The sequence below is a fragment of the Oncorhynchus keta genome, chromosome 33, assembly GCF_023373465.1.
Source record: "Oncorhynchus keta strain PuntledgeMale-10-30-2019 chromosome 33, Oket_V2, whole genome shotgun sequence".
NCBI lineage: Eukaryota > Metazoa > Chordata > Actinopteri > Salmoniformes > Salmonidae > Oncorhynchus > Oncorhynchus keta.
In genome coordinates, this window is record NC_068453.1 from 11,210,450 (window position 1) to 11,222,257 (window position 11,808).

Genomic DNA, 11,808 nt, shown 5'->3' on the forward strand with positions numbered 1-11,808 from the left:
TGTGTAAAAGATTTTGTAAAGGAGTGTGTAAAGGAGTATGTAAAGGAGTGTGTAAAGGAGTGTGTAAAGGAGTGTGTAACGGAGTTTGTAAAGGAGTGTGTAAAATAGTGTGTAAAGGAGTGTGTGAAGGAGTATGTAAAGGAGTGTGTAAAAGAGTGTGTAAAGGAGTGTGTGCCCAAGCAATGTCACCTCCAATCCTGGCTATCTGGCTGGGAGGTGATGTGAAGGCTGCTTGTTGAACTGTGTGTGTGCTCTAGGGTTGAGCTGTTGTTGGACTGTTGTTGGGCTGTGGTTGAGCTGTTGTTGGGTTGTGGTTGTACTGTTGTTGGGCTGTGGTTGAGCTGTTGTTGAACTGTGTGTGTGCTCTAGGGTTGAGCTGTTGTTGGACTGTTGTTGGGCTGTGGTTGAGCTGTTGTTGGGCTGTGGTTGTACTGTTGTTGGGCTGTGGTTGTACTGTTGTTGGGCTGTGGTTGAGCTGTTGTTGAGCTGTTGTTGGACTGTTGTTGGGCTGTGGTTGAGCTGTTGTTGGACTGTTGTTGGGCTGTGGTTGTACTGTTGTTGGGCTGTGGTTGTACTGTTGTTGGGCTGTGGTTGTACTGTTGTTGAGCTGTGTGTGTGCTCTTGGGTTGAGCTGTTGTTGGACTGTTGTTGGGCTGTGGTTGAGCTGTTGTTGGGCTGTGGTTGTACTGTTGTTGGGCTGTGGTTGTACTGTTGTTGGGCTGTGGTTGTACTGTTGTTGGGCTGTGGTTGAGCTGTTGTTGGGCTGTGGTTGTACTGTTGTTGAGCTGTGGTTGAGCTGTTGTTGAGCTGTGGTTGTACTGTTGTTGGGCTGTGGTTGAGCTGTTGTTGGGCTGTGGTTGAGCTGTTGTTGGGCTGTGGTTGTACTGTTGTTGGGCTGTGGTTGTACTGTTGTTGAGCTGTGGTTGAGCTGTTGTTGAGCTGTGGTTGAGCTGTTGTTGGGCTGTGGTTGAGCTGTTGTTGGGCTGTGGTTGAGCTGTTGTTGGGCTGTGGTTGAGCTGTTGTTGAGCTGTGGTTGTACTGTTGTTGGGCTGTGGTTGAGCTGTTGTTGAGCTGTGGTTGTACTGTTGTTGGGCTGTGGTTGAGCTGTTGTTGGGCTGTGGTTGAGCTGTTGTTGGGCTGTGGTTGTGCTGTTGTTGGGCTGTGGTTGAGCTGTTGTTGGGCTGTGGTTGAGCTGTTGTTGGGCTGTGGTTGAGCTGTTGTTGGGCTGTGGTTGAGCTGTTGTTGGGCTGTGGTTGAGCTGTTGTTGGGCTGTGGTTGTACTGTTGTTGGGCTGTGGTTGAGCTGTTGTTGGGCTGTGGTTGTACTGTTGTTGGGCTGTGGTTGAGCTGTTGTTGGGCTGTGGTTGTACTGTTGTTGGGCTGTGGTTGAGCTGTTGTTGGGCTGTGGTTGTACTGTTGTTGGGCTGTGGTTGAGCTGTTGTTGGGCTGTGGTTGAGCTGTTGTTGGGCTGTGGTTGAGCTGTTGTTGTACTGTTGTTGGGCTGTGTCTATGTGTGAATTTGTGTCAGTGTTTGAGTGTTGTGTTCTCACCTGTGGCTTCCTAACTTTGATGATCCAGGAGGGGGGGACGATGACCCCGGCGTGAGCGCCAAGAGAACAGGGCTCCTCAATCTGATGTAGCTGGAAACACGTCACCTTGTTATGGAACTGAGGGGGGCAGGAGAGGAGGGGGAGGAGAGGAGATAGAGAGGAGAGGGGGTTAGGTGTCTATAGGTACCACTACTAACTCATACAGACACTCTAATAGAGAAGAACACACACACACACACACACACACATACACAAATGCTCACAAACACTCAGAGAAACACACAAGACACTACTCACAGCTTGTTTGCACCAGGAGCAGCTGATGGCCACAATCTCTTTACTGTGGAAGAACTTCTGCTGGAAGCTCTACCAGATACACAGGATGTACCATGTTATTCATTTAGATATACACAATAGACAGGATGCATATTGTCAAGGTGTACAGTAGGTGTCTTACCTTCCCACACTGTCTGCATTTCCCCTCTTGGCGGCGCCGGTGCACCCAGTGATGCCTCAACATATTCTGCTGAAGACAGGGAGGAGGGAGAAAGAGAGCAGTCAGAGACTGACATATACAGTAGTTCTCACACACACACACACACACACACACACACACACACACACACACACACACACACACACACACACACACACACACACACACACACACACACACACACACACACACACACACACACACACACACACACACACACATCAGAGATACGCCATCATCAGATACCGACTCACATCTCTGAGGCAGCGAGAGCCTCCTTCTCTAAATGTTGGTTTACAGCGGAAGTTAATCTGCGAGAGAAGGAGAGGGTGGGGGCAGTGAGCGATGCTAAGGACATGGCGTCAGGTGTGCTTTGTCCGATCAACTTGTTGAAAGGGAAAAAAATGCAATGTGTGTGTGTGTGTGTGTGTGTGTGTGTGTGTGTGTTACCTTGTCGAGCTGCTCGATGCAGGCGGTGTGGACTACGATCTTACACGCTGCACACTTCCTCCTGGGGGCAGACTTCTTAAAGGAGAGGAGACACACACACACACACACATACACACACACACATACACACACAGACAAACACACACACACACACACACAGAGAGAGACAGTGATACATCTGCCAGCTCTGATCAAGTCACAATAAAACAGTTGTCTATGCTTGAGAAAAACATCAAACACGTATTAAACTCATCATGTGTTAGAGAGGAACGAGACATGGAGAGATTTCTGTACTGTTTCTTTCACTTTTGTTTATTATCTATTTATCTGTTGAATTGATTTCAATTGAATTTTAAATGGAGAGAGATCGAGAGAGTGGAAGAAATTTAGAGAGAGAGCGACGGATGGCGAACAAGAGATCGATTCCATTTTGTCCTGCTCTCACCAGCCTCTCTTTATCCTATTCAGACTAATGGCAGTGTTTGTGGCCTCTCCACTAAGAGATATTAAAGGCCCAAACGCAGCCGTTTTTATATACCTGACGCATGAAAAAAGTCACGGCCGGGCTGATTGAAGCATGAAAAACCGGCACAATTTTATAAATGCCAACAGACAATTTGTTCTTTCGACGAGTTGAAAATGAGTTGTTTATTGGCAGAGAGGGTTTGGAACTCTCTTTGTTGTTTGTCTGCTAACCAATATACTGCATGGTGACGTCACCATGGGAAAGCCCATGCAAACCTGCTGATTAGAATGCCCTGTGTAGGTTGTATTTTCAAGGATTTTTTTTTTTAATCACACTTTTAAATTATTTGTTTCATCAGCTGAAAAACAGAATGTTGACTACACTAAGGCCTTTAAGGGTAATGCTAGAGGTACTATTACAGGTAATGTCAGGTAATGTCAAAGCCAATGCACTATTGTAACTCCATTCTACTGATGCTCGCTGTGGCCCTCTAACACAATGTAAATACATAACACTAATAAAACTTTGAAATATGGACCTCAGCATAACACTGTTATCACCAGGGCTCTCCTCACCCGCACTGCCTCTCTCTGCTCTGACCACTCTCCTTCTCTTTCCCCTCCTGGCTCTTCTCTCTCCCTCATCACCCTCGATCATTCATTCTCTACTCTGTCACCCCCCGTCATCTCCTCCTCACCTCTCTCGCTCCCTCTACTTCTCCTCTACTTCTCCTTCTTTGCCTCACTCATCTCTCCACTTTCTGCCCTTTCTGTCACTCTACCCCCCTCCACTCCTTCTCCCTCTCTCTCTCTCTCTCTCCCTCTCTCTCTCTCTCTCTCTCTCTCTCTCTCTCTCTCTCTCTCTCTCTCTCTCTCTCTCTCTCTCTCTCTCTCTCTCTCTCTCTCTCTCCTCATGTACTCACTGCAGTCTTCAGTACACAGGTGTCTTCTCCCAGGTAGCACAGCTCTCCAGAACAACTGGTCTCCAGCCACAGGTGTTCCCCGTTCACAGCAGTCTCCTACACACACGCGCGCACACACGCACAGAAACACAAAATTCAGCTCACGAAGGAACATGTTAGACCTTCTCCCACATACCCGGCAGACAAACAGTGGTGTATGAGTGTTAATGTGTCTAATTGTCCATTGGATTCCAGTATGTTGGCGAGGGACTATTTGAGATATCCTCCCCTACAGGAAGTGTGGCTCAAACATAAAACACACACACAGAAGCAGCACAACCACAATCCCATTATTCACTCTGTGCTGCGTGATGTTGATACGTCAGCTCATTAAAGTTTAATGGACGTGTGTGTGTGTGTGTGTGTGTGTGTGTGTGTGTGTGTGTGTGTGTGTGTGTGTGTGTGTGTGTGTGTGTGTGTGTGTGTGTGTGTGTGTGTGTGTGTGTGTGTGTGTGTGTGTGTGTGTGTGTGTGTGTGTGTGTGTGTGTGTATCATGCAGAGAGGGAAATGCCAGTGATGACGTTTAGGAAATCTCCTGCATGGAGGGACCCATCTCTCCCCAGGCACAGCCGGGCTGGGTCCCTGGGTGGGTGTGTACGCCCTCACAGAAAGAGCACACGAATTTCAGGTGATGACGTGTTCCACATGCGATCTTCTGTGAAGCGAACGTGGTCAAATGTGACAACGTGTAAGAGCAACACGTGACAACCCAGACACGGGGATGCCAAAAATGAAACCTGCAATTGTGAGGTGAAAACACGCTTGTTCCACGTGGAAAGGTGGTGTCAACATCTACTTTTTATCCAGGCGAACATATGGTTTCCCACGTCAGCAACTGAACTCGCACGTGCCTCTGCTGTTTCCACGGGAACATTTTGGCTCAACATGTGAAGCTGCAACTGTCACGTGTTTATTTGGGATGAAGTGGTTTGGGGTTTTAAAGTAAGTGGTACGTCTAGTGTTGGTGAGACATGTTACCCTGCTTTAATGTTACTCGCTATGATACATATCGTGTTTATTTGGGATGAAGTGGTTTGGGGTTTTAAAGTAAGTGGTACGTCTAGTGTTGGTGAGACATGTTACTCTGCTTTAATGTTACTCGCTATGATACATATCGTGTTTATTTGGGATGAAGTGGTTTGGTGTTTTAAAGTAAGTGGTACGTCTAGTGTTGGTGAGACATGTTACTCTGCTTTAATGTTACTCGCTATGATACATATCGTGTTTATTTGGGATGAAGTGGTTTGGGGTTTTAAAGTAAGTGGTACGTCTAGTGTTGGTGAGACATGTTACTCTGCTTTAATGTTACTCGCTATGATACATATCGTGTTTATTTGGGATGAAGTGGTTTGGGGTTTTAAAGTAAGTGGTACGTCTAGTGTTGGTGAGACATGTTACTCTGCTTTAATGTTACTCGCTATGATACATATCGTGTTTTTTTCTTCAGTGTAGATTTAACAAAGCTGAGGTTCACGTTGATGTTCAGAGTGTGGGAATATGGGGGGAACACAAGTCCCTTGCACAGACGGGTTGGCGTAGCATATTGATCAGCATGCTGCGAACCAAGAGGTCGTGAGTTCAAATCTCCAGGGAGGACGTGTTGGAAATACTGTACGTTAAACACACAATTTGTGTGCGTATCCTAAGAATTCATTTTTGTTTGCAGGGCATCACCTGTGAAAGGTTATGTGATCACGTGAAAATCCACATGTGAAATAGCATCACAGTTGACGTGTTCCATAAACACATTGATTCACCTGATTTTCCACGTGTGAAATCATGTGGTTTTTCCGTAAGGTTGTGTGTGTGTGTGTGTGCGTGCGTGCGTGCGTGCGTGCACGCGCGTTTGTGCGCGTTTGTTTGTGCGTGTGACTCACTGTCCAGTCGACGGACGTGCGCATCTCCTTGGAAGGTCCGTTGGTGATGGGGGGCATGGGTTTGTGGACCGGGGCCAAGTGCTGGAGACCCGACCGCGAGATGGCTTTCCTGAAAAACACCCACATCATTAGAGCATCAGTCTGATTATATCAAACCTCTTGACCCTTAATCAGTGAAATGAAGGGATTCGTTGAAGAGTACCATGTTTAATCAGTGATATGAAAGGACTCAGGTAATTAGATAAATACCACCATGTTTCTTTTAGAGAGGATTACAATCGTGCTTCTTTAGTACACTGACCCAGTAGCCCCAATACTCTGGGGAGATACAGAGAGAAAGAAAGAGAAGGGGACGGAGGGAGAGAGAGAGAGAGAGAGAGAAAACGTCTGTCCTCTCAGCCAGGGGTAGGATGAGTCAGCAGTGTTGAGAGGTGCTCCTGGCGCCCTCTCCTTCCATATAACCTCCCCACAACCTCCACACAACCTCCTCAAAGCCTCCCCAAAACCTCCCCACAAACTCCCTATATCCCTGGGAGTTAAACCTCTGCTATCTGCTCACAGCAACATTTGTATGAATAATGCATAACAGCACTATAATATTGAGTATGTTTAGTATAATGTAACACAATATATACGTATATATAACATTCAGATCCATCCTACAGAGTAGCCGTCTATATTCCCATCTCCAGCCAGCCTTCTGTGACTGTAACAATGGATTTAAAAACAGGAACTACCCTGCTCCACCTCACCCCTCTCTCATCTGCCCTATGCAGTACGCAACACACAGGCCGTAGGCTGAGCCCTGTGTGTGTGTGTGTGTGTGTGTGTGTGTGTGTGTGTGTGTGTGTGTGTGTGTGTGTGTGTGTGTGTGTGTGTGTGTGTGTGTGTGTGTGTGTGTGTGTGTGTGTGTGTGTGTGTGTGTGTGTGTGTGTGCGCGCGCGCATGCGTGGGTGTGGTTTGCTTTTTGTAAGATTAGTGATAGCAAAACAAGGAAAATTGGGGACATTTGGCCGGTCCCTAAAAGGAAAACGTTTTTTTTAGGCTCAGGGTTTAGGGTTACAATTAGAGTTAGTGGTGGTATTTGAGTTAGAGATTTAGGGTTAGGATTAGGTTTAGTTTTAGTTTTAGGGTTAGGATTAGGTTTAGTTTTATATTTAGGGTTTTGGGGTTAAGGTTAGAGTTAGAGTTAAGGGTTGGGTTAGGGTTTAGGGAAAATAGGATTTTGAATAGGAATCAAATGTTTGTTCCCCACAAGGATAGTGTGTGTGTGTATGCGTGTGTGACAGAGGGTGAGTGTGTGTGTGTGTATGCGTGTGTGACAGAGGGTGAGTGTGTGTATGTGCATGCGTGTGTGTGACAGAGGGTGAGTGTGTGTGTGTGTGTGTGTGTGTGTGTGTGTGTGTGTGTGTGTGTGTGTGTGTGTGTGTGTGTGTGTGTGTGTGCATGTGTGTGTGACAGAGGGTGAGTGTGTGTGTGAATCGGTACGGTGGAAAGGATGCCTAATACCTGACACCCTGTTGAAAGTTTCAGACCTCATCTAGAATGATCCACCGTGACAAAGACAGTCTGCCTTCAGGGCTGTGTAACACGATCCCCAGAACACACACACACACACCTTTAGCCCAGAGAGATAAAAATAGATGTACGTGGCTGAATGCATGCCGCTGAGGCCAACACACACGCACGCACGCACGCACGCACGCACGCACGCACGCACGCACACACACACACACACACACACACACACACACACACACACACACACACACACACACACACACACACACACACTTAGCCCCTGTTCTTATCAGATACCAGTGATAAAGCAACACACACACACAAACTGCCCACACACGCTCATCAGTGTCTTTAGTGTTGAGTGACATAGATTATACAAACCTGATTACAGCTGGGACCTGATCTGACAGGGTAGACAGCCTGAGTAGACTGACGGAGAGAGATATGGATGTGTGTGTGAGGGAGTGTGAGAAAGAGAGTGTGTATGATAGCGAGAGTGATAGAGAGGGAGAGATATGGATGTGTGTGTGAGAAATAGAGTGTGTATGATAGCGAGAGTGATAGAGAGGGAGAGATATGGATGTGTGTGTGAGGGAGTATGAGAAAGAGAGTGTATGATAGCGAGAGTGATAGAGAGAGAGCGATATGGATGTGTGTGTGAGGGAGTGTGAGAAAGAGAGTGTGTATGATAGGGAGAGTGATAGAGAGAGAGAGATATAGAGGTGTGTGTGAGGGAGTGTGAGAAAGAGAGTGTGTATGATAGGGAGAGTGATAGAGAGAGAGCGATATGGATGTGTGTGTGAGGGAGTGTGAGAAAGAGAGTGTGTATGATAGGGAGAGTGATAGAGAGAGAGAGAGATAGAGGTGTGTGTGAGGGAGTGTGAGAAAGAGAGTGTGTATGATAGGGAGAGTGATAGAGAGAGAGCGATATGGATGTGTGTGTGAGGGAGTGTGAGAAAGAGAGTGTGTATGATAGGGAGAGTGATAGAGAGAGAGAGATATAGAGGTGTGTGTGAGGGAGTGTGAGAAAGAGAGTGTGTATGATAGGGAGAGTGATAGAGAGAGAGCGATATGGATGTGTGTGTGAGGGAGTGTGAGAAAGAGAGTGTGTATGATAGGGAGAGTGATAGAGAGAGAGAGATATAGAGGTGTGTGTGAGGGAGTGTGAGAAAGAGAGTGTGTATGATAGGGAGAGTGATAGAGAGAGAGATATGGATGTGTGTGTGAGGGAGTTTGAGAAAGAGTGTGTGTATGATAGGGAGAGTGATAGAGAGAGAGATATTGACCTTTTCCAGTCCCTGATATCAACACCTGATTCCTCAGAGATCAGAGAGTAGCTTTGTACTATAGTGTGTTGGATGGACAGAACACACACACACACACACAGACACACACACAAACACAGACAGACAGACAGACAGACAGACAGACAGACAGACAGACAGACAGACAGACAGACAGACAGACAGACAGACCACCATTTCATTTCATCTGCATGCTTAGTAATCTACTAAGTACATAGCAGGATCAGGGTATCACGAGGTTGATTTAATGACTTTGATGTTAGACTGGAGGGATATACAGTAATGGGGGCTCTACAGAGGTACGAGTCGGCTCAGGCACCTAACAGTCAACAGGGTAACAGATTAGAATATTCACTCCATGGTTGGGGTTCATTCAGTTCACTTTTCAGTTCAGTAAATCCAGGAAGTGAATTGAAATTAAACTAATCCATTAAAAAAATCCCCATAGAAACCACTGGGCAAAATTGAATTGAAAACTGAATTGATCCCAACTGGTGATTGACACCTGATGTAGATGTTAGTGGACACTGGTGTATCACATAAACCAAAGACTTAGAAATCTAATACTCACAATTGACTGATTAATTGAGTAACTACTGAACAAAACAGACTGTCCCTCTGCCTTCTTCCTATAACTCCCTCTCTACATCTCTATCCCTCCTCTTTCCCTCTTCCCCCTCTCCCTCTCTCTCTCCATCTCTATAACTCCTCTTTCCATCTTCCCCCTCTCCCTCTCTCTCTCTCTCTCTATCCCTCCTCTTTCCCTCTTCCCCCTCCCCTCTCTTCTCCCCCTCCTTCCCCTCTCTCTCTCTCTCTCTCTCTCTCTCTCTATCCCTCCTCTTTCCCTCTTCACCCTCTCCCTCTCTCTCTCCATCTCTATAACTCCTCTTTCCCTCTTCCCCCTCTCCCTCTCTATCCCTCCTCTTTCCCTCTTCCCCCTCTCCCTCTCTCTCTCTCTCTCTCTATCCCTCCTCTTTCCCTCTTCCCCCTCTCCCTCTCTCTCTATCCATCCTCTTTCCCTCTTCCCCCTCTCCCTTTCGATCTCTCTCTCTCTTCCCTCCCCCCCCCTTCTCTCTCTCTCTCTCTACCCTCTCTCTTTCCCTCTTCCCCCTCTCTCTCCCTCTCTCTCTCTCTCTACCCTCTCTTTCCCTATTCCCCCTCTCCCCCCCTCTCTCTCTACCCTCTCTCTCTCTTCCCCCTCCCTCTTCCCCTCTCCCCCTCTCTATTTCTCTCTCTTCCCTCCTCCCCTCTCCCCCTCTCTCTCTCTACCCTCTCTTTTTCCCTCTTCCCCCTCTCCCTCTCTAGCTCTCTCTTACTCTCTTTCCCTCTTCCCCCTCTCCCCCCTCTCTCTACCCTCTCTCTTTCCCTCTTCCCCCTCTCCCTCTCTATCTCTCTCTTACTCTCTTTCCCTCTTCCCCTCTCCCTCTCTATCTCTCTTTTACTCTCTTTCCCTCTTCCCCCTCTCCCTTTCTATCTCTCTCTCTCTCTTCCCTCTTCCCCCTCCCCCCTCTCTCTCTCTACCCTCTCTCTTTCCTTCTTCCCCCTCTCCTTCTCTATCTCTCTCTTACTCTCTTTCCCTCTTCACCCTCTCCCTTTCTATCTCTCTCTCTCTTCCCTCTTCCCCCTCTCCCCCCTCTCTCTCTCTACCCTCTCTCTTCCCCCTCTCTCTCTCTACCCTCTCTCTTCCCCCTCTCTCTCTCTACCCTATCTCTTTCCCTCTTCCCCCTCTCCCTCTCTATCTCTCTCTTACTCTCTTTCCCTCTTCCCCCTCTCCCTCTCTATCTCTCTCTTACTCTCTTTCCCTCTTCCCCCTCTCCCTTTCGATATCTCTCTCTCTTTCCCTCTTCCCCCTCTCCCCCTCTCTCTCTCTCTCTCTACCCTCTCTCTTTCCCTCTTCCCCCTCTCTATCTCTCTCTCTACCCTCTCTCTTTCCCTCTTCCCCCTCTCTATCTCTCTCTCTCTCTTTCTTTTCTCCCTCCTCTCCATCCACCTCCTCTTCTTATCTCCTCATTCTCTCCTTTGTCCTCCTTGCCTACTCCTCTTCTTCCTCCTTCTCCTCCTCCTCCTCTTCCTCTTCCTCCTCCTCTTCCCTTTACAAGTCTTGGCAGTGGTGGCAGGCCGACATGGTTGCTATAGTAACCATCCAGTATGCACCAGTTGTCTCTGTGTAAATATGTAATTATAGAGTAGAGACTTAGTGTCAGCATCATGGTCCACACACACACACACACACACACACACACACACACACACACGCACACGCATACGCAAACACACACACACACACACACACACACACACACACACACACACACACACACACACACACACACACACACACACACACACACACACACACACACACACACACACACACACACACACACACAAAGAGGCACACACAGACACAGACACATGCACACACACTGAGGCACACACACCTGTATCCTCGCACTGTCAGGCTGCTAACCCCGATGACACACCATTACAGTAAAGATGGGATCCCCCGACAGTACCCACTCACTGCCTCTACCAAGATAGCATCTGATATAAAAGCAACTCCAATACAGGGCCTTTTGTAACTGTTCAAACACTATTATTCTGACTGGAAGTCATCAGGCGGATGTCTCTGGAATACACACAGACCCCACACAAACACACACAGAGACACACATACCCCACACAAACACACACAGAGACACACATACCCCACACAAACACACACAGAGACACACAGACACCACACAAACACACACAGAGAAACACAGACCCCACACAAACACACACAGAGACACACAGACCCCACACAAACACACAGAGACACACAGACCCACACAAACACACAGAGAAACACAGACTCCACACAAACACACACAGAGACACACATACCCCACACAAACACACACAGAGACACAGACCCGAAGCCAGTGGTTTTGAACTCTCTCCTCGGCATCCCCAGGCGCTTCACAATGTCGTTGTATTCCTAAACTAGCTCCCCTGATTCAAGTAGTCCAGGGCTTGATAATGATCTGAATCAGCTCCCTCTGGAACAACTCAAACACACAGACCGGCAGGGGGAGGAGGAGAGGCTGGGACAGCCCTGCCCTAAGCGGCCGCTCACTCACCTGTATCCCAGCAGCCTGCGATACCAACGTACTTTCTTTATTCTACTTCTCCTTTCATC

At 47.7% G+C, this 11,808-nt stretch overlaps 1 protein-coding gene across 8 annotated transcripts in view; it reads right to left on the reverse strand.

Annotated features, from left to right (window-relative positions):
• The window catches only part of LOC118365937 (diacylglycerol kinase iota-like), a 77,934-nt gene that overhangs the window by 23,712 nt on the left and 42,414 nt on the right, over positions 1-11,808 (reverse strand). For 4 of the 8 annotated variants that reach the window (XM_052491893.1, XM_052491891.1, XM_052491892.1 and 1 more), the window contains exons 2-8: positions 5,800-5,908; positions 3,884-3,979; positions 2,496-2,570; positions 2,300-2,356; positions 2,007-2,072; positions 1,847-1,915; positions 1,550-1,666 (exon numbers count right to left, since the gene is read on the reverse strand). In XM_052491893.1, coding sequence (XP_052347853.1) covers positions 1,550-1,666; positions 1,847-1,915; positions 2,007-2,072; positions 2,300-2,356; positions 2,496-2,570; positions 3,884-3,979; positions 5,800-5,908 — 589 coding nt within the window. Of the gene's footprint in view, positions 1-1,549; positions 1,667-1,846; positions 1,916-2,006; positions 2,076-2,299; positions 2,357-2,495; positions 2,571-3,883; positions 3,980-5,799; positions 5,909-11,808 lie in introns of all 8 variants that reach the window. The other 4 variants (XM_052491890.1, XM_052491885.1, XM_052491889.1 and 1 more) reach the window with 2 other exon arrangements.